The 21,568-nt window shown below is 43.2% G+C and overlaps 1 protein-coding gene across 5 annotated transcripts in view; it reads right to left on the minus strand.

Moving 5' to 3' along the window:
- Positions 1–8,938: 8,938 nt before the first annotated feature.
- Positions 8,939–21,568, minus strand: part of SUSD1 (sushi domain containing 1) — a 143,982-nt gene continuing 131,352 nt past the window's right edge. For 3 of the 5 annotated variants that reach the window (XM_030919053.1, XM_030919055.1, XM_030919052.1), the window contains 2 exons: positions 10,020–10,113; positions 8,939–9,646 (listed from right to left, as the gene is read on the minus strand). In XM_030919053.1, coding sequence (XP_030774913.1) covers positions 9,555–9,646; positions 10,020–10,113 — 186 coding nt within the window. In that variant the 3' untranslated portion in view covers positions 8,939–9,554. Of the gene's footprint in view, positions 9,647–10,019; positions 10,114–10,253; positions 10,319–19,986; positions 20,027–21,568 lie in introns of all 5 variants that reach the window. The other 2 variants (XM_030919056.1, XM_030919054.1) reach the window with 2 other exon arrangements.

Consider the following 21,568-nt stretch of genomic DNA (forward strand, 5'->3'; position numbering starts at 1 on the left):
ATGGTAGTTCCTCAAAAAATTAAAAATAGAACTACTGTATGATCCAGCAACCCCACTTCTGGGTATATATCCAAAAGAAATAAAATCAGTATGTGGAAGAGGTTATCTGTACCCCCATATGTATTACAGAGTTGTTCACAATAGCCAAGACATAGAATCAACCTGAGTGCTCGTAGACAAATGAATGGATGAAGAAAATATTCACACACACACACACACACACACACACGAATATCATTCAGGCAAAAATGAAGGAGGCTAGGCATGGTGGTGCACGCAAGTAGAACCAGGCCAGCTACTCGGTAGGCTGAGGCAGGAGGATTGCTTGAGCCCAGGAGTTCAAGACCAGCCTTATCTCAAAAACAAAAACAAAACAAAAACAGAAAGAAGGGGAAGAAGGGGAAGAAGAAGGGAAAAAAGAAAGGGAAGGAGGAGGAGGAGGAGGGAGAAGAAAGAAGAAGAGGAGGAAGAGGGAATCCCTGTCACTTACAATAACATACACGAACCCAGAGGACATAATGCTAAGTAAATAAGCCAGACACAGAAAGGCAAAGGCAAATACTGCATGATCTCACTTGTAGGCGGAACCAAAACAGGTGAACTCATAGAAACAGAGAGTGAAAGGGTGCTTACCAGAGTTACGGGTTGGGGAGGAATGGGGAATGTTGGTCAAAGAGTACAAACTTTCAGTTACAAGATGAATAAGTTCCGGAGATCTAATGTGCAGCATGGTGACTAGAGTTAATAATGTACACGTGAAGTGGGCTATAGGAGTAAATCTAAGTGTTCTCACCACACACAAAAAAGGTGAGGTGATGGATGTGTTAATTAGCTTGATTGAGGCAATCATGTCACAGTGTATAGGTGTATCATATCATCATATTGTATGCCTTAAATACATAAAAGTTTTATTTGTCAGTTATACGCCAATAAAGCAGGACAAAGTATACAGGTCTGACTTCCAGAGAAAAATATCAGCGGACTTGAAATATCTGATCATTTTTCCCCGTGGAGGAGGATCATATAGTTTTTTTTAATTGATGAGTAACAATTTTATGTAGTAAGCCTATTCACTCTTTGTTAACCATATTTATTGCAAACAAGTTTTTCCCAAATGTTTAGACATTTATTCCCATTTATTCTCACACTTTCCTGATAATTCACTGAAACTGCGATCAAGGCTTTATTCTTAGCAGGAGGTACTTGTACTTCTCTAAGTGACAGGCTCAAAGAGGGGCTCAAGGGTGGACCCAGGGCAACTGAAAATAGGCCAATCAGACAAAAACATTCAGGAACCCAGTAGTTAAAATAAATAAATTAAAACTGTGGTGATTCAGCAAGCTTATTTCTGGAAATAATTTTTTATAATCTACATACTTTGGTTTTAGAGTACATGGCATAAATATTGAATGTGGAACATTTCCAAAATACAGTATAACTCAGACTAACTTAAATAATGATTCCTTTTACTGTGCATCAAACCTCACTTTTTTGTGTTACAGATGACTGAAAATTAAGTTTTCTTTCTTTACAAGCAGTGGTTTTATTAAAGCAGACGTAAATGGCTCTATAACCACCCTTGCAAAGGGGCTCCTGAGGGACTTCCTTGAAATTAGATTGGAAATTCTCTGAGATCAGAGAACGTTGGAGTTTTCCAGTTGGAAAACACTTGAAAGTTCAATCTAGCTGGGCATCCTTTCTTCTGAACCCAATCTCCTGTTCTCATTTCACTTGGAAAGTACCTGCTTAAAAGAAGTTTGCTTTCTTGTTGCTCAGTTTAGACCATTTATTTTCCTTTCAGCTTACCAGAAAGCAGCATGATGCGTGACCAAGCTAGCGATTATGCAAAGTAGAAGTCATAGAGTAAAACTGGTCAATGCGTTTGAAAAGTGTTTATTTGAGTTTCCCAAAAGTCAGGTAACATGCAACAGCAAACTACAGGTGTTACCAACCATATCTTTTTGGGAAATTAGTGAAGCCCCAGGATTGAGGGCAAACTGAACGAGTTGGGTGGGAAATCAAGGGCCAGCTGGCAACCTGGCTGCAGGCAGGTACTGAGGATAATGACCCGATTAGCCTTAGAAAGCTAAGCGTGTGATACAATCAATACAGACCATCACAGGTCAAGTGTAGAGTAAACATGGTTAGCTCTCCCAGGCACACAATCAACTGCCCAGAGCTGTTCAACAATATGTATCTCTTCGATAAAGGCAGACCGCCTCATTCCCTCCAGAAGTGGCTTTTCATTTCTTTTATCTCATGCGGTGACAAGTTTTAGTCATTCCACACCTGGCACTCCTAAGATTCACAAGCTCTCCAAGCTAGATCTCCTAGGTAGGTTTCAGTTCTGCATCTAGCTCCACCCCCATCTGAGTAGCATCTCTACAGAAGCCTACAAGGGTCTAAGGCAGGGCAGCAGCAGCCTGCAGGTTGAAAGAAAGGAAGCCACAGGAGCGGCTACAGAAATGAGGGAAAGTAAAGGAACGTGGCTAACAGCAGAGATGAACAGACGGAGACTCTGAGAAGCAGTCTCTGGGGATCAGGATGGGGACCTCTCCTTTTGCCTTTGTGAAGTTTCTTCATACTCCATCTAATCCAGAGAATTGTTTTGGAGGCACCAAACTCAGACTGATATTCAGACCGAATGGTTGTGTATTCCTTTTCCATGAGAACTCTAGTAAGAATATTCATGAATGCAGATCACAGGAAGCCAAGTCAGATTCAAAAAGCTGATTTGTGCCCTTGGAGCCCAGCCAGGGTGGTGGTGGAGTACTTAGGCTAGAGTCTTCAAGGCTGACAGCCCCCTACATCGTCTCCTCCATAGGGCTACGTGCAGTGTGGACATTGACATTCTCTAGCCAGGACCTTGTCCAATGCAGGAGCTGCACTGCCCAGCCGCTGCTCTCTGACTATCCATTCCTAGGCTCCATAACGACAGTTCCCCTTTTGTGGGAGCCGCCTGTGTTTAGGCAGAAGGCAGCATTGTAGAAGGCCTCACTACTGTCCCTGAGCATCATCAGCAGAGTAAAACCCATGCAAACCATCAAGGGTACTGGAGCTCATCTGTTGCACACCAATTCTGTTGTTCATCTCCGTGACACCCCAAGCCACAGTCATTATCCCAAAACAACCCAAGTTCCCTCTGATCCTTGCAACTGAGCCCCCTTTCATGTTCTTGGGTCTCCCTTGGATGGAGGGAGTCATAACTCATGGCTAAGAGCTATAGGTGCCCCTCACCTCCTCTGCCTATCTCTGCTACTCACAGCTACTGCCAAGTTCTTGGCTTGGAAGGGTCATGGGGGCTAAGAAGGACCTTTGTGCTCTCCATTACTGGTCCCTGGAGTTTTCACCACCTCTGGAAGCTTTGAATCTGGTCAATGTCTCCTTACTTGCCAAGCCCGCCAAGACTCAAGATGGCCGCTCCCAGGGACTAAAGCACAGAGCTAACCCTTCAGGTCCACACACTAGGTTCTCCCCCATCTGGCAGAGGTAGACTTTTGCAGACCAAGCTCATAAATTCTGAATCCTGCTAACCCCAAGGCTAGGGGATGGGATGCAAGCCCATGGACCCAAAGAAACGGTGCCCTTTCACTCCCCCAAATCTCTGTGCTGCTCCAGTGAATGCATCTGATCAAAGGTGAGAAAGTCAATTGACAGACCCAGCATGTGACGGCTCTTGGAAGCTTTGACACCACGTAGTAGAGGGTCTGGAGGTCCCTCAGTACAAGCCTGGAAAGAGGAGCTTCAAAAAGATCTCCACTCAGAGAATATGACTTGTGTTCTCTACAGCAACAGAAGACACAGGGCCTCCTATCTGATTCCAAGAATAAGAAACCCAAGGGTCAAGAAGTGGAGGCTGCCAGCCTAGTGGCAGGGCAAAACAAAAAGAAATAAGTTCCATTTCCACCAGTCAGAGGACAAAGGCTCTAACAGGTAAGAAAACTGAAGTCTGGGCCGGGCGTGGTGGCTCAAGCCTGTAATCCCAGCACTTTGGGAGGCCGAGATGGGCGGATCATGAGGTCAGGAGATCGAGATCATCCTGGCTAATACGGTGAAACCCCGTCTCTACTAAAATATACAAAAAACTAGCCGGGCGAGGTGGCGGGCGCCTGTAGTCCCAGCTACTCGGGAGGCTGAGGCAGGAGAATGGCCTAAACCCGGGAGGCGGAGCTTGCAGTGAGCTGAGATCCGGCCACTGCACTCCAGCCTGGGCGACAGAGCGAGACTCCGTCTCAAAAAAAAAAAAAAAAGAAAACTGAAGTCTGTGACTGGAGCCAGCAGTGACGGCAGGATAATCCTCTGTTTGGCATGCCAAAAATCTGTGAGTTTCCATGGGTCAAGCAGACACTCTAGGAAGTAATTGTGCTGGAGGAGCCATCTTGATGTGATTTCCCAAAAAAGGCAGACTGGCAGAGCAAAAAAGCACTCTTGTGCTTTCAGGGGCTGGAGCTGAGATAGAGGCCAAGAGTTCAGAATAACAAAATATAAAATAGCTAGACAAGCACAACAACATATACATATAAATGACCTTGTAAGTTACAAACTAGAATACTCAGGCCAGCCTCAGTGGCTCACGCCAGTAATCCCAGCACTTTGGGAGGCGGGGGCGGGTGGATCACTTGAGGTCACGAGTTCGAGACCAGCCTGGCCAACATGGTGACACACCCCTCTCTACTAAAAATACAAAGATTAGCCGGGTATGGTGACACGCATCTGTAGTTCCCAGTTACTCGGGAGGATGAGGTGGGAGAATCGCTTGAAGCAGAGAGGCAGAGGTTACAGTGAGCTGAGATCGTGCCACTGCACTCCAGCCTGAGCAACAGAGTGATAGAGTGAGATCTTGTCTCAAAAAAAAAAAAAAAAAATTAACAGAAAAATAATGGTAACATATTCTTACTTAGTATAAACAAAAACCTATTTTAAAGTTACAGTAGGTGGTGTTGGCACAGAAACAGATCAGTGAAACAAAAGAGGAAGTTCAGAAATAGACTTTAGTATATGATTCAGTATATGATTTCAAATCACTAATGCAAAAAACAGTCAAGGCCTTTTTTTTTTTTTGAAACAGAGTCTTGTTCTCTCACCCAGCCGGAGTGCAGTGGTATGACCACATCTCACTGCAGCCTCACCCTTCCCTGTTCAAGGGATCCTCCTGCTTTGGCCTCCCAAGTAGGTAGGACTACAAGTGCGCACCACCACACCTGGCTAATTTTTGTATTTTTAGTAAAGACAGGGTTTCACCATGTTGGCCAAGCTGGTCTTGAACACCTGGCCTCAAGTGATCCACCCGCCTTGACCTCCCAAGGATTACAGGTGTGACCCACTGCGCCTGGCCCCTGCTAATTCTTATTTTTTGTAAATATGGGGTGTTGCCATGTTGCCCAGGCTAGTCTCAAACTCCTGACCTCAAGTGATCCTCCCACCTCAGCCTCCCAAAGTGCTGGGATTACAGGTGTGAGCCACTGCTCCTGGTCTCAATGACTATTAATAGGACAACTAGCCAACCATTTAGCAACGATTTTTATTTAAAAAGATACCTTCCCCTGCCTCACTCCCTATCCTAAAATAAATTTTAGATGGACTAAAATTTTTAAATGTTTTTAAAAAATGCTAGATTATATTTACTACCTTGAGATTAGAGGGTCCAACATAAGGGAAAAGACTGATAAATTTGACTACACAAATTTAAAATTTTTGTGTGGCAAAATATAATACAAACAAGGTTAAAAAAAGGTCATCATTTTTAGAAAGTATAAACTAGAAAACTTGTTTACAAAATACATGACAGGAATTAAAATTACTACAATATAAAGAGCTTTTTCAAATCAATCAAAGACAAATAGGCCAAGTACTGAGAAAAAGACAACTCACAAAGACAGAATTACAATTGGCCAATCAACAAGCAAAAATAATCAGAGAGATGCAGGCAAAAGATTGAAACATCCTTCTTCACATACCAGATTAATCAAGATGAACAATACAACAGCACTCAGTGGCGCTGAGGCTTTCTGCTGGTGAGAGTATAAATTTTTGTATAAATTTTTGCGTAAAACTCTTCCAGCAATCTGCACTGTAAAATGTACATAGTTTCCATTCCATTTACTTCCAGGAATGTGGCCTAAGTGATAGTTGCATACCTTCATACAGACTTTTTTAAGGACAATAAACATCTGAAAATATTCTAAATGCACAACGGAGTATTAGTTAAATGAAGTATGGTACAAACTTATGATGCAGTCATGAGTGACATGAAAAATGTGGCCAGGAAATGTTGATGAGTGAAAGAATCATGTTACAAAACCACACACACAATTTGACTCCATTTGGGTAATCCTGAGTTGAGTTTGACTCTATTTTGGTAACCCTGAGTTGAGCCCAAAAAGCATGGATCTAGATGTGCATGCCCCATCCCCCCACCCGCCACACACACACTCCACCCCCACCACCGAAAGGATTCACTCTTTCTGAAACAAGAGCACATATTGCCTTTAAATTGACTTGCTTCATTGGCTCACCCTCCCACAAACTGGGGCACAGAAAAGGCCATACCCTCCCTCCCCAGAAGCAGGCACTGCTTTGTTGGTTCAGTCTAACCAACAAAGGATGTGGTAGGTAAAACGTTCTTACAATGCTATTTGATTGACTTCTATGAGACCATTGAGCTCCTCTTAGAAGAACAGAATGGGAAAACAGAAGGTTTAGAAAATCAGAATGTGAGATTAGCAATGAAAAGGAAGCACTGAAGGTTCTTTTTTATTTCCTTTAAAATCACTTTAAATATTAACTTTATTCCAAGCTAAAGTGGAATTTCAAGATAATCACTTCTGCTCTGGTCTTACCTTACGTGCCCCACTGCAACTTCAGGTCTTGAGTCAGAGAACAGACTATTTTCTCTTCCCCTTAATTAACCTCCATCCATTTGCTCGGTTGTTTGTGGCTCCTTCTAGAAGGGATGGGTGCAGGTGCCTTACAGTGAAAAGACAGGTATACATACACACATACTGTATATATATATGTAGTTTGGAAATTCAAAGACCCGACATTCCTGGGAACCAAAAAGGCTGTCCAAAGAATAGTTCCATAGCTAGCTCAAGGGCTTTCAAATGGCAGAAAAGAGAACTAGGGCAGCCAGAAGATTTGGTCCCACAATTGAATTATCAACACTGAGCAATTCTGTTATAATTTGCAGCAGTTAGAGGAAACGCCAAAGTCCACATTTTTGCTATTTTAGTAAATATTTTTGGATCTCACACTGTCACGCAGGCTGGAGTGCAGTGGTGTGACCATGGCTCACTGCAACCTCAAACTCCTGGGCTCAAGCGATCCTCCCGCCTCAGCCTCCTGAGTAGCTGGGACTACAGGTGCATACCACCATGCCCAGCTAATTTTAAAACTTTTTTTGCAGAGATGGGGTCTCACTATGTTGCCAGGGCTAGTCTTGAAGGTCTCCCAAAGTTTAGTAATCTTATATGAACTGCTTTTACTTTTCTGCATTGTACCCAGAAGATGATGTTTTACTTAATATTTGGTCAGTTATTTTAACCAGAAACTTTTAATACTAAGCAAGGGAGGTTTCTTCCTTTCTATGACAATTATGCTACATTCCATGTGGACAACTGTATCTTTGGCAGTTAATTCTAGAGCTGGAAATTAGGGAAGGGGGTGGTATGGAAGCATACAGCATTTACAAAACTGGCAAAAAATAAAATAAGTCAAGGGGAGGCTCAGATTCTGTCTTTGGACAAAGATGGGCTTTGAGGAAAGAGCCTTACTCATCAGAGGCCCTGCCCTACACTAACCACAATAATTTGTATTGACACCCAATTTAGTTCAGGAGCTATAAAAATAGTATGTTTGCATTATTGCACATAAAAATTAAAACTTAAGAGCTATTTGTTATTCATCTATTGAGAGAACAGTCTCTGGGGGTTAGGATGGGGACCTGTCCCCATTATAGACCTGTTCTGGTCTATAATTTACCTAAGATGAGAGCAGAAAGGGTTTTAAATGTTGATCCTAAGTTGTCGTCAGAGGGCAGTACCCCAGAGGACAGGAGAATCATTCCTAATACTGGCAGGGGCCAGGGGCTGACAGCTGGCATTGAACACCTGAGTGTCAGGATATTACTCCCCTCCCTCTAATTCTTCCTATTAGAGTGGATACACTCTGGATGCCCTAGGGTGGAACAGCTACGTGGGCAATTTCTACTTGTTCCTCTTGTCTCTTCATCTGCCCATAAGCCCAAGGCACTCAGAGTCATCCCTCACTGACACCCAGCAAGCCGGTGAACACACCAGCCCACTGCAAAAGGGTGCCCCCTTTTGCTAAGAACTGCATCTTGAGTCTGTGCAGTATCACCGTCCCCCTCTCCCCTCCTCCATGGTTTTTCTTCTCTAGGCCTAGCAAGCAAGGGAGAAGGAGAGATGCCAGTCCTTCCTTCCCCATTCATTTCTTACTGAGTCTTGGAGTTAAGTTGTTCGTTAGGGCCGGGCGCGTGACTCACACCTGTAATCTCAGCACTTTGGGAAGCCAAGGTGGGCAAATCAACTGAGACCAGGAGTTTGAAACCACCCTGGCCAACATGGTGAAACCCTGTCTCTACTAAAAATACAAAAATTAGCTAGGCATGGTGGGGGGCCCCTTTAATCCCAGCTACTTGGGAGGCTGAGGCAGGAGAATCACTTGAACCTGAGAGGCAGAGGTTGCAGTGAGCCAAGATCGTGCCACTTCACTCCAGCCTAGGCAAAAGAGTGAGAGCCCATCTCAAAAAAAAAAAAAAAAGGAAAGAATGTCAATTCAGGATTTAAAAGTAAAATCAAATAGACTCCATCTGTCAACTCAGCATATTCAGAGTAGGCCAAATCTCAGTTTCTAACAGGGAGCAAAGAGCGTTTTTGGAAGATGCTTAGTAACAAAAAATTAACCAAGGGAAGAACAATTTTAATTACAGGATATTTTTACTGGAATGTAGACATTACTTTTGAATATATAGGACAATAAGAATTGTATCAAAGCAATGCTGCCTAACAGACACAGCAGGAAACTTATTGGCATGGCCAGGCTAGTATAGTTTCTCATTAGTATATCAACTAATTGTAGGAAAAGTACTGTTTCTAAAGTGCTTGAAACGTTTGCCTACATCATTGTTCTCTTTTTCAATGACCTCCTTCATAAAGTCAAACTCTAGCCCAAACTTAAGCCTATCTCACTGCATATTGTAAAAAATGGATTCTGAATGAATTAACAGAGATGCTTAGATAGCAGGTTGCAGAGATATTCTTGCAGTCAATGTCTGGAGGAGCTGACCCTCAAGCATCACTCAGAGGAAGTCCCAGCCAAGATTCACAGATCTGTAGCCTTTGGTCAATATCACACTGTACATCAGGAGTCTCAAGTTCATTGCACAGAACTGGTCCTGTAGCAGGGAAGACTCAGAATTCCTGAGTTGTCTCCTTTTGGGGGACTCCACAGGGATAGCCGCCATCTTGAATCCAGGAAGGGGGCCCAGCTGGGAATGGAGAAAGTTGCAGGCCCACATGCTCCCTGGACGGAAGTCAGACGGGGCCTCTGTGTGGGCACCTGAGAAGCTGCCAGAACACCTGCCCCAGCAGCAGTGCATCCTCCCCACTCAGTGTCCATCTGCCATCTAGACACAAAGGAGGAAAAGAAAAGAGACAAATATGAACACACTTTGGTTTTCCACTGTGCGTCTCTATGCACAGTTCACACGCACACCCATGGGAGGAGGCAAGGGGGAGCAGCACGGAAGCTCAGCCACCACTCTGTGTGTGGCTAGGGCAGCCATCACTGGTCCTGCTCTTTTCCTGGGAAAGCATCCCCCATGCTACCTGGAGGTACAGGGTTAGTCATGCCTTTCACCGCTGAGTGTGCTCTGCTGAGCCAAGGACAATCTCCACCCACACTCCCTTTGACTCCCCTTATCCCCAGCTGTTCTTCATGACTCTGACCCATCCTTCCCTCCATTCCACTCATTTCTCAAAAATGACAGGCTCACATACCACACTGCTGAGAAGGAGAGGAATGTAAGAATGACCACAACAGCCATGGAGCCCAGTCCAACACCCGCCATCTGTAGCAGTGTGAGTGACGAATCTGTGGGACAAAACCACATGCTTAGCCCAGAGTGCAGGGTATCACCGCCTCCCAGGAGGCACACACCCCACTGTGCTCAATCCATTTTAACCCAGAGCTTGGCCCCATTTAACAAAGAATCCCAAGAATGCCCAGCGTGCCTGTGTGTCCCCTGAGTTGGCCCTGTGGATATGCAGCCTCAGGAAATTACAGTTACAGGGTATTTCTGCAAAGGAAGTGTAAAGCCAGACCATGTTAAAGTTACAAGGAAGAAAAAGCTGATCTTGTTGAGCATACAAATACTACGCAACATGTTACATTTTTTGTTCGTCCTTTCCCAAGTCAATTACACGTGATAGATTTTTATGGGCTGTTTTCTTTTGCATGGAGGGGCAAGTCATTATGATATTATTTGAATTTGGGTTCCAAAAGTGATAGCCCTGATGTTCAGATATAGCAAAGGAATATCCTTTGTTGAGTCACCTGTCATTTTCTCTATACCTCAACAAGGATCATACCTCCCTGCTCTGCTCAGCAGGTTTACTGAGAGGATAAAATAAGAAAATTGATGTGAAAGTACTTTGAAAGGCATACTTTCTATTTGGGGACCATCACATGCCAACTCCAGGGAGATCCCCAATTGTAAACTAAAAAACACTCACAGTTGAGTTGCACATTATTTTTTGAGACAGAGTCTTGCTCTGTCACCCAGATTGGAGAGCAGTGGCATGATCTTGGCTCACTGCAACCTCCACCTCCCAGATTCAAGTGATTCTCCTGCCCCAGTCTCCCTAGTAGCTGGGACTACAAGGCGTACTCCACCACGCCTGGCTAGTTTTGTATTTTATTAGAGACACGGCTTCACCATGTTGGCCAGGCTGGTCTCGAACCCTTGACCTCAGGTGATCTGCCCGCCTTGGCCTCCCAAAGTGCTAGAATTATAGGCATGAGCCACCACGCCCAGCCAAGAAGCTAGATTATAAAATGGAAGGAGAAACAGTGATTAAGTGAAGAATTAGTAAAGAAAAAAATGTTAGGAGAGTGACTTGAATTGCAAGATAGTGAAACAGTGCAGTATTAGAATAGGAATGAATACATTGGAACAAAATAACCTAGAACCAAATCCAAGTATATCAAATGCTTTCAAAGATTGAATACTGGAGTCAGATGTCCAAGTCTTTATCTGAACACCACCACTGCCTGTGTGACTTTGTGCAAGTTATTCATCCATTCTGTGCCTCAGTCCCCACACTGAGGGATGCTGTAATAATATGGGAATGATAGCAATACTACCCACCTCTAGGTAGTGCGAGAAATCAGTGAGTTAGTACAGGTTGAAACAGTGCCTGGCACAGAATAAGCAATAAGCAAATGTCAGCTCTTGTTAATTATTGTTGTTTTTGTTGTTTTGATACTGTTTCAGATCATTGGGGAAATGATAAATTATTCATAACCAGTGCTGAGGAAATTGGCTCACCATTTAGAATCAAATAATTTTGATCACTAGAGCTTATACCGTATACCAAAATAAAATCCGGATGGATTACAGACTTAAATTGAAACCTAAAAGGATTAGGAAATGTTAGTGAATGTTTACCTAATATTAAAGGGGGTAAGAGATTTCTAAGCCTATTTGTTAACACAGAAACCTTAAGAGAATGAGAGATTTAACCATTTTGAAAAGCTTGCACTTCTTATACCAAAAACTACCAGAAGCAAGATTAGAAGGCAAATGGCAAACTGGGTAAAATATCTAGAATAATGGGCAAGAAGTTAACATATAGAGAGTGTTACAGATTAATAAACACATACCTCAATAGCAAAATGAACAAATTCTATGAAAAGGTAAATCACATGTAAAACATGATTACAGATGATCAATAAAACTTTGATCAAATGCTCTCTTACAAGTAATAAAAATGCAAATTAAGGCATTAAGATGCCATCTTTGTGCATCACTCAGAAACATTTTTTAAAATGCCATCTTGGTGGACTAATTAACTAGATTTGTTTTGTTTTGTTTTTAAGAGAAAATACAATTCTGGAGATGGACGGGGGAGCTGGTACTTTCCTGCACTGGTATTTCATCCAATCTACCCAGTATTCCTTCCAACATCTCTCATCAATTTTTTTCTGTGTATTTTTTCCTCTACACTTTTACCCTCTATATATTTTAATCACTGATTGATGAATATGTTGAACTGAAGATGACTGTGGACAGAGATCCATATCATGCATATTCTTGGGTTTGAGTTCATCTCATTAATAATTGTTAATGAGTTGATATCAACTGTGCATAGTGATTCAGCTTGTTTCTAAGCCCACATACAGCCCTCATGTTCCCACATTGTCCACAAGGACATTATTGTTTGTTGAAGCCAAAATACATTATGCGTGCCATATTTCCCTGACCAATTACTGACTCTGTGCAAGAAGAAATGGAAAGCAATCTGACCTAATCTGCTCTTAAAGCTCCTGACTCCTGGGAACTGCTGTTTTTTCTGCCAGGGATACACAAGCCATCACTTGAAGACCTTGCCTTGCCTTGACTTCAAGTTACCATCATCTACACTTCTGGTGGCTCTTCCTTTGTGCAAAATTCCTTGTTCTTTGCTCATCTCTAGTCCTCTTACATCTCTCCATTTTCTTCAAGATTTATCAAAGATCATTTGCAATGGCTTATCCATCTCATGTGAAAATTGTATGAACCTGCCAGAATATGCTTCATCCGTGTTGGAAGACTTGAACCTATGTAGGGCAGTGAGCTCTTTTCTTTCTTCTAACCATCCCCTCGCAAACCAAGAGGACAGAAGCTAAGGAGGAGTTAAGGAAGCTGACTTTCTCTTGACCATCCACCAGCAGGATCCACCTGGGTGCAACTATTCCTTACTCTAGACACAGTATTGGAAAACAATCTTTATTTCTTCTGCATAGCACAATTTGGGTTTGGCTCCAGGAATGATTCTTGCTGGTAGACCAGTTCCTGGTTATATGTCTTTTTGTCTACTTTGCATATATACTCTGAAAATCTGAGTCAATCTAATCAAGAGTGCTCACAAGTGTTGCCACATAAGCTTCTTTAGAGATTTCCTGATTAATTCCTTACTAAGAAAATTTACAACTGGCAAATTTGAATTGTATTTTTTATAGCCTCACCATCCTTTGGTTACCCTACCTTTCCATGGTCTCAGGCCAGAGAACCATGTTTATTTTTCTTCTGAATCACTTGTAGAATGTATTTTTACAAACCCAAGTGAATGAATCATGTGTTATATGGCAGATCAGTTACTCAATCTTGGAGAAAGTAAACCCATTAGGACTAAACTTCACCATTCTCTTTATGGTGGCTCCCTCAAGAGAGCTAGCGTTCAGGAGGAGGGATGGGGCCTTTCCAGACTTATCTTTAACCCCCTCCCTGATAGAAATATCACATGCTGAAGAGGAAGTTAGAAAGGTCCTATTTCTACTCTCAGACTTTGTGACAGCTGGAGGCCTCCTCATGGGTGTGAACATTTTTTCATGAATATACAAGGGCATATTCACTTCCTGAAAGCACCAATTCTGTTCTCCAAATGGTAAATAATAATAATAATAATAATAATAATAATTAGCACAGTGACTTCTATTTACCGTGTTAAATTTATCTTTGCTATTCTAGGTTCTTCTCACTTGAATTCCATTCAGAGCAAAAGATGGCAAAGGAAATCAAAGTGGAAAACTAATTTAGAGATCAATAATGCTTGATAAATTAGCAACACTGTTATATTCCATTTTTATTGCAGCTTAACAAATGACCATAAACTTAGGTAGCTTTAACCCATTTATTAGCTCAGAATTCTGTGGGCGGTAAGTTCAAGCACATCGTGGCTGGTTCTCTGCTCAGGGCCTGTATTAGTCCCTTCTCACACTGCTATAAAGAACTATCTGAGACTGGGTAATTTAAAAGAAAAGAGGTTTAATTGACTCATAGTTCCACAGGGTGTACAGGAGCCAAGGCTAGGGAGGCCCCAAGAAATGTACAATCATGGCAGAAAGTGAAGGGGAAGCAGGCACAGTCTTCACATGGCCAGAGCAGGAGAGAGAGAGAGAGTGAAGGGGGAAGTGCTACACACATTCAAACAACCAGATCTCATGAGAACTCTACCATGAGAAGAGCAAGGGGGTAATCCATCCCCATGATTCAGTCATCTCCCACCAGGCCCCTCCTTCAATACATGGGGATTACAGTTCGACATGAGATTTGGGTGGGGACATAGAACCAAACCATATTAGGACCTTATGAGGCTAGAATCAAGGTCTCAGGTGGACTACACTTCCTTCTGAAGGCTCTGGAGAAGAATCTGCTTCCAAGTTCATTCAGGTTATTGGCCAAATTCAGTTCCTGGTTGCTATGGTTTGAGTTTATATCCTCTGAAACTCACTTGAAATTTAATCCTCAATGTGATGGTGTTAAGAGGTGGGGCCTAGTGGGAGCTGTTTGGGTCATGGGATTGGAGCCCTCATGCATAGATTAATGCCCTCTCTCAGAGGTGAGTGAGTTCTTGCTCTGGAGGGACTGTAATACCAGGGAGCTGGTTGTTATAAAATTGAGTTGGCCAGGCACAGTGGCTCATGCCTGTAATCCCAGCACTTTGGGAGGCCGAGGCAGGCAGAACACGAGGTTGGGTGATCGAGACCATCCTGGCTAACACGGTAAAACCCCGTCTCTACTAAAAATACAAAAAATTAGCCGGGCATGGTGGTGGGCGCCTGTAGTCCCAGCTACTCGGGAGGCTGAGGCAGGAGAATGGCGTGAACCTGGGAGGTGGAGCTTGCAGTGAGCTGAGATTGCGCCACTGCATTCCAGCCTGGGCAACAGAGCAAGACTCCATCTCGATTAAAAAAAAATAGAGTCAACTTCCTATACTCTTTCTTGCTTCCTGTGTCATCATGTGATCTCTTTGTATATACCTGCTGGCTTTTCCACTTCTCTGCCATTGTTCTGATGAGCATGCAGCCCTCACCAGAAGCAGGCCAGATGCAGCACTATGCTCTTGAACTTCCCAGCCTACAGACTCATGAGCTAAAGAAATCTCTTTTCTTAATAAGTTACCCAGCCTCCAGTATTCTGTTATAGCAACACAAAACAGACTAAGACACTTGCAGTTGTAGGACTAGGGTCCCTGTTTTCTTACCAGCTGCAGCCAGGCCTTGCTCAGCTCCTTCTGTTAAGCTACACTCCTTGCCAAGTGGACCCCTCCATCTTCAAGCTGGCAGGAGAATTTCCCTATGTCAAATCCATCTCATTCTTTGACTCTCCAACTTCCCCTATCTCTGACCTCTAGATCCAGATTTAAAGGGCTCCTGTGATTAGGTAAGGCCTATCTGGATAATCTCCCTATTTGGGAGTTTAATTACATCTCCAAAATCCCTTCCCAGCAATACCTAGAACAGTCTTTGAGTGAATAACTGAGAGAAGGTATATGGATACCAAAGACCAGGAATTTGGGAACCATATTAGAATTCTTCCCATCACAACTATAAAGGTTTAAAATGATTGTGTGCATGTATATATGTACATATATGTACACACACACACATATATGTACATATATAGCAAATACATATGTATACATACACATTAGGTTTATATCTTGATGTAAGTCTTCTCTGGCTTATTTGATAAGTATTGCACCTACTATGCTTCATTTCCCATAAAACTAACTGCTGGTTCCTCATAAATCATTCAGCCCAATTCAATGCATTCTGATTGAACACCTAATGCAGGCAAGGCTCTGTTCCTGCTCTTCAAATGCCCATCAAGGGTGTAAAATCTAGTAGTAGAAGACAAAACAAGTACACACCCATTGCTCTAAAATATAGCAGAATAGCTGAAGAGGGGCAGATTCTGCCCTGTTGAAAAAAATTTTAAAGCTTCAGGGAGGAAAGGGCATTTGATTTTAATCTCGAAGAACAGGTGGGATAAGCGGAGATTCACAGGTAGGTGATTGGGAAATCCAGATGGAAGTCATCAAGTAATTATATGAGCAAGGCTATTAAGAGGAGAAAGTGTGGGTGATAGCCAGAAAACAGCTGGAACATTGGTTTGAATGGAGAAGAATAAAAGATGCAATTAGAAGGGTATGTGTGTGGCAAACAGAGGACTTGGAAGCCAAACTGAAAAATAATGGAGGACCATGGAAGCAGAGGAAACAAAATTAGTTCTGCAGTTTAGAAACAAGTCAGCTGGTGGTGTGTAGGCTGGAATGAAGAGGGAAATTCTGAACTCTTGTGATGGGAGATGAGGAAGGAGGATTTGCCCATCATCCCACTACAGGTAGGAAGGCCTATGCTCAGGGAGTGAACACAGAAATGAAAATCAGAGAGGCATGCCCAAGGTGCTAAATGTGGGCTGAAAGAGAAAAGGGAGTAGTCACGAATAACTCACAGGTTTCGTGCTTATGACTGGAGAATGTTCCCTAAGATTACAGCTTATTATCACCTCACATATATCAAATGACCTTGCTTTGTGACTCAAGAAATCACAGACTCATAGTACTCTGTGGCTGGAAAGGATCTCAGAGATCCCAGAGAGAGGACGATTGAGAACTGGCCAAGTTAAATATCATTTCAAAGACACTTGGCTGATTAGTAGCAGGAGCTCAGGCAAATAAGCCCAGCCCTCTGCATCTTCCATCAGACGGACTGCTGGTTTCCTGGTAATCTTTACAAAGCTCTTCTGGGGGCAATATGCAAAAGGTAAATAGCATAATTTGTCACTGGGCAAAGGCCAGAACGGGGGTGAGGCTTGGCACAAGTGAACTGGCACCATTTCAGGACTAATTTAGATCTCAGTTCTCTGCAAATTACTTTCGGAAATGGCAGTCTCCAAACTTTTTTGAAAAAGTAGATTGCCCAAGATGGGTGCACAACACAGGTAAATGTTATACATAGATTAAATATGTGCTAGAACTGCCTTCAGAATTTCCACAGAACAGTGTTTTTCCTATTATCTTCCAGAGATTTCCGGTGGTTTAATTTCAAAGGCTCAAACTCTCCTTCAATATTGGTTCTTAAGCTGAGGGGAGATCAGGGCACTGCCAAAGCCACTTAGATATTTTCAAAGCAAAATCCTCCCTGTTAATTTAATCATAGCAGAATGACTGCAGCCAGCTCTTTGGCGATTTCTTCTACCCAGTTTGAATGTTTTCCAAGCATAGCAAACAGCTGCTGAATAGAGTGGACTCTGGAAGCTATTATTCTGTGTCTGGAAGCTTTGTCATCCTAATTATTCTGATAAAACCATCTCTTTTCCTTGTGAGAATGCCATGCCCAATCCTAGAGCTTCAGGGGATGGACTGGCAAAAAAAAGACACTTATGACTGTTGGAATGTGTGGCTGTTTCTCGTGGCCTTCATTAAAGTCCTACAAGTAAAGAGAGCTTGGCCCATCTGCACACAGAAACAGTACAGAACCCATCTTTGCCAAGAGAGGCCCTCACTGCCTGGTCATCAGCAATCCAAGATGGCTGACAGTCAGGTAACTTGCCTTGCACCCTGCTGAAAACTCTACCCTTGTTGCAGTTGGTTTCAGCAGAGGTTAAAAGATGAAAATAAGATCAGGAGAGAAGGCCGGGCGCGGTGGCTCAAGCCTGTAATCCCAGCACTTTGGGAGGCCGAGGCGGGCGGATCACGAGGTCAGGAGATCGAGACCATCCTGGCTAACACGGTGAAACCCTGTCTCTACTAAAAAAATACAAAAAACTAGCCAGGCGAGGTGGCGGGCGCCTGTAGTCCCAGCTACTCAGGAGGCTGAGGCAGGAGAATGGCGTAAACCTGGGAGGCGGAGTTTGCAGTGAGCTGAGATCTGGCCACTGCACTCCAGCCTGGGTGACAGAGTGAGACTCCTTCTCAAAAAAAAAAAAAAAAAAAGATCAGGAGAGAAGCAGACAAATGGAGGAGGCCTAATTCCCCAGGCCCCTCCCAAATATTTCCTGCACAGTATTCTCTACTGCCAGGATAAAAAATTCCCCATTAGAAAGTGCTGTCCACTGGAATCCTTAGGGAAGTAAGTTCATACCGGCATTTCCTCACCATGCCAGTTGGTTGTTTTATGCTGCTTTGAGGCAGGCGAGAGGAGGCAAAGGGTTAAACTGATACTGTGGGCTAAGGGCAGAATTTCACAGCCTGTTGCTCGGACCCACAAACCACAGGGAAAAGGTCCAGATTCCAAGGTCATAAACTCAACAAGATTTCTGCTATTAGCTACAAACTAATGGAATTCCTGGGAATCAAATCCACTGGCTGGCTGCCTGTTGGTTTTAAAGAAATGTACTGTACTGCCAGGGAAATCCCAAGCCTGGAAAACAAAGACCAGTGATTGCTCAAACCCTACGGCAATTTCCCCGCCTGGATAACTCTTCCAAGACAAAGAAGGTTTAAGCTGTACAGCACTCAGTAGAGATGTTCCCACTGCGTCTCTAAGGAAAGGCTTTGGAGGAAATGGACAAGAGTTCCCATCAGGCAGACCCAAACTGACCACCCAAGTGACCCATTCTGCTGCCAGGGCAGGGGATGCTTGCTTGTCCTGTCCAGCAAGAGGTGATCATTGCTACAGGGCCCCTGACCACTGTACATTGCTTTATCTTTTCCTTCTTTCTAAATGAGAGTATTTATTGTGCTATTCAGTTTTCCCTCTCATATTATGTACTATGGTTTGAGATCGGTTAAATTTGCCATTTAGTCATAGATTACTTAATAGAGCACAAGAAACACATCTGGACTTGATCAAGAGGAAGATGCTATCCCCAGGATTCCTGGTCTTGAAGCTGGATGCAGTAACAGACCCAGCTTTGAGTTGTCTTCCACTAGGGTTCCATGTGGGATCATACATAGGATAGTTCCATTTTGTTAAGGGAAGATGTTTTTCTTCTGTTGTTGTTGTTGTTGTTGTTGTTGTTGTTGTTGTTGTTATGGAGTTTTGCTCTTGGTGCCCAGGCTGGAGTGCAATGGTGCAATCTCAGCTCACTGCAACCTTTGCCTCCCGAGTTCAAGTGATTCTCCTGCCTCAGCCTCCCGAGCAGCTGAGATTACAAGCATGTGCCACCATGCCTAGCTGATTTTGTATTTTTAGTAGAGACAGGGTTTCTCCATGTTGGTCAGGCTGGTCTCGAACTTTCGACCTCAGGTGATTCACCTGCCTCGGCCTCCCAAAGTGCTGGGATTACAGTTTTTCTTAACATTATATGTGTATGTGCACAAGCTACACAGCCGAATGGTAGTGGACTGTTGTAGCTCTTGTATTGGCTTTTTGGCATCTTTTCCTATGCCCCATTTCTTGATAGGGATTTTGTCTCCCTTTCAGTGCAAACCTAGTGGACCTATTGTTCACACTGCTCTGCCTCCAACCAGCCACGAGTAGACATACAACCCAACAGAGGCCAATCATCCTAGCCCATCTCCTATTAACAGTGATTCATCCAACAATCACTTAAACTAGGAGGAAAGAATCTTTCCCTGAATTGAAAAGCTATGTTTTCCCAGTGAAATTGGTAAGCTGGGGGAGCTTGCCATCCCTCCCTCTCACATGTCTTACAGCAGAAGAAAATGAAGCTAAGTCACACTTAGAAACAGAGAACTGAAACAAGAGAAAGATAGAAAGAGAAGTCCCACTCACTGCGTTGAGTCCCCAGTCCCAGTTCCTGGAGCCTTGGTGGGGTAGCTCTTTGTCTAATTCTATAAGCTCCCATCCACTCACCCTCTTCCCATTTTTTTCAGCTATGAAGCTTTTTGCTTAAAGTAGTATGAATTGGGTTCTGGTCACCAGTGACAATTTTATAAACAGATCTCATCAATATGAACTTGATGCTGCAGAAAAGAAATAAGAACAGCTTTCATAGGCAGAAAATAATTTTACCTTTCACCTGAGCCCAAACTGCACAGGAGTGTCTTCTCACCTATAAAGGAAAACATAGCAATGCATTTAACTAGGTGGCACACAGTGTTAGTTTAAATAACATAGTTTGGAGGCTGAAGCCCTCTGAGTTTCAGCTTTTTCAATCTCTTAATTTGAACTAGACATTTAAAGTCCAATCTAGCTCTAATGTCTTGTGATATCACTAAGTGTTCAAGGGACCGGCGTGGGTTGCATGGACATAAGTGACCCTACAGATCACTTCTATAGGTTTCCAATAGGTCTTGGAACGCACACATGACAGGCCAACAACAGGAGTGACAAAAAGGATCATTCCCCTGGCCAGCTCTCAGCAACTGGCATGGCCTGCCGGGAGAACTATGCTGAAAAGGATTCTGAGGTCACATGTTCAGAAGTTCAGCAAGAAGTAGTGATGCATGTTAGAGGCAAAGCTATGAGAAGTCCCAGTATATAATACTTCACCTATCTAGATGTCACTTGGCCACATCAGTTACCCAAAATGTGTCCATGAACCAGGAAGAAAGCAACAGGAACATATATGAAAGCTCATCCATAATAGAAGAAACCTATAGATTCAGTGGAATGAACACGTCTTCCCCCCGTCATTATGATATGCTTATTTACCTGTTACAAATGCTGGGGACTTGCTCTGTATAAGACTTGAAAGTATTCCCCAGAGGAAGCTGAATGGTAAGGGTTAGAGAAGGATCCTTCCAATAACTTTAGGAGATTCTCTTTGAAATGACAGCCTTGGGCATTCTGGTTTGGATTTTATTATTATTATTATTATTATTATTATTTAAGCTTAAAAATTCTGAGAAAAGCTGCTGGGCACAGTGTCTCACACCTGTAATCCCAGCACTTTGGGAGGCTGAGATGGGCAGATCACCTGTGGTCAGGAGTTCAAGACCAGCCTGGCCAACATGGTAAAATTCCATTCCTACTAAAAATACAAAAATTAGCTAGGTGTGGTGGTGGGCACCTGTACTCCCAGCTACTTGGGAGGCTGAGGCAGGAGAATCACTTGAACCCAGGAGGCAGAGGTATAGTGAGCTGAGACCACACCATTGCACTCCAGCCTGGGCAACAGAGTGAGACTTCGTCTCAAAAAAAAAAAATTCTGAGAAAAGCTTAAAATAGCCATAAGTGCAGATATTAGAAATGGAAGGTAATGTGCAAGAATAACCAGTGAAGGACATATTTCAAGACACTGGAGAATGGAAGGCGCTTTAAATAGCAAGGCAATTTGGGGGAATGGAGTATATCAAAGGAGAGAAACTGGCAGGGGCCAGGTGAAGAAGGGAGCTTATTAAACTGAAATGCTTTGATCATACTTGCATTTTATAAAACTCATGCTGGCAGTGGTATGGAGCAAGGAGATGAGTAGAATAAGAGACAGAAAGATATGGTAGAAAAGTGATCTTCAGGCAAGAGATGACAAAGTCTGAGCAGTGTAGATGAAGGAGAGGAAAGAATTATTTTAAACAGAATTAAGGTAGTAGAATTAACATGATTTGCTGATGATCTGGATAAGAAGGTAAGAAAGAAGGAAGAGACAAGAACT

The sequence above is a fragment of the Rhinopithecus roxellana genome, chromosome 16, assembly GCF_007565055.1.
Source record: "Rhinopithecus roxellana isolate Shanxi Qingling chromosome 16, ASM756505v1, whole genome shotgun sequence".
Classification (NCBI taxonomy): Eukaryota; Metazoa; Chordata; class Mammalia; order Primates; family Cercopithecidae; genus Rhinopithecus; species Rhinopithecus roxellana.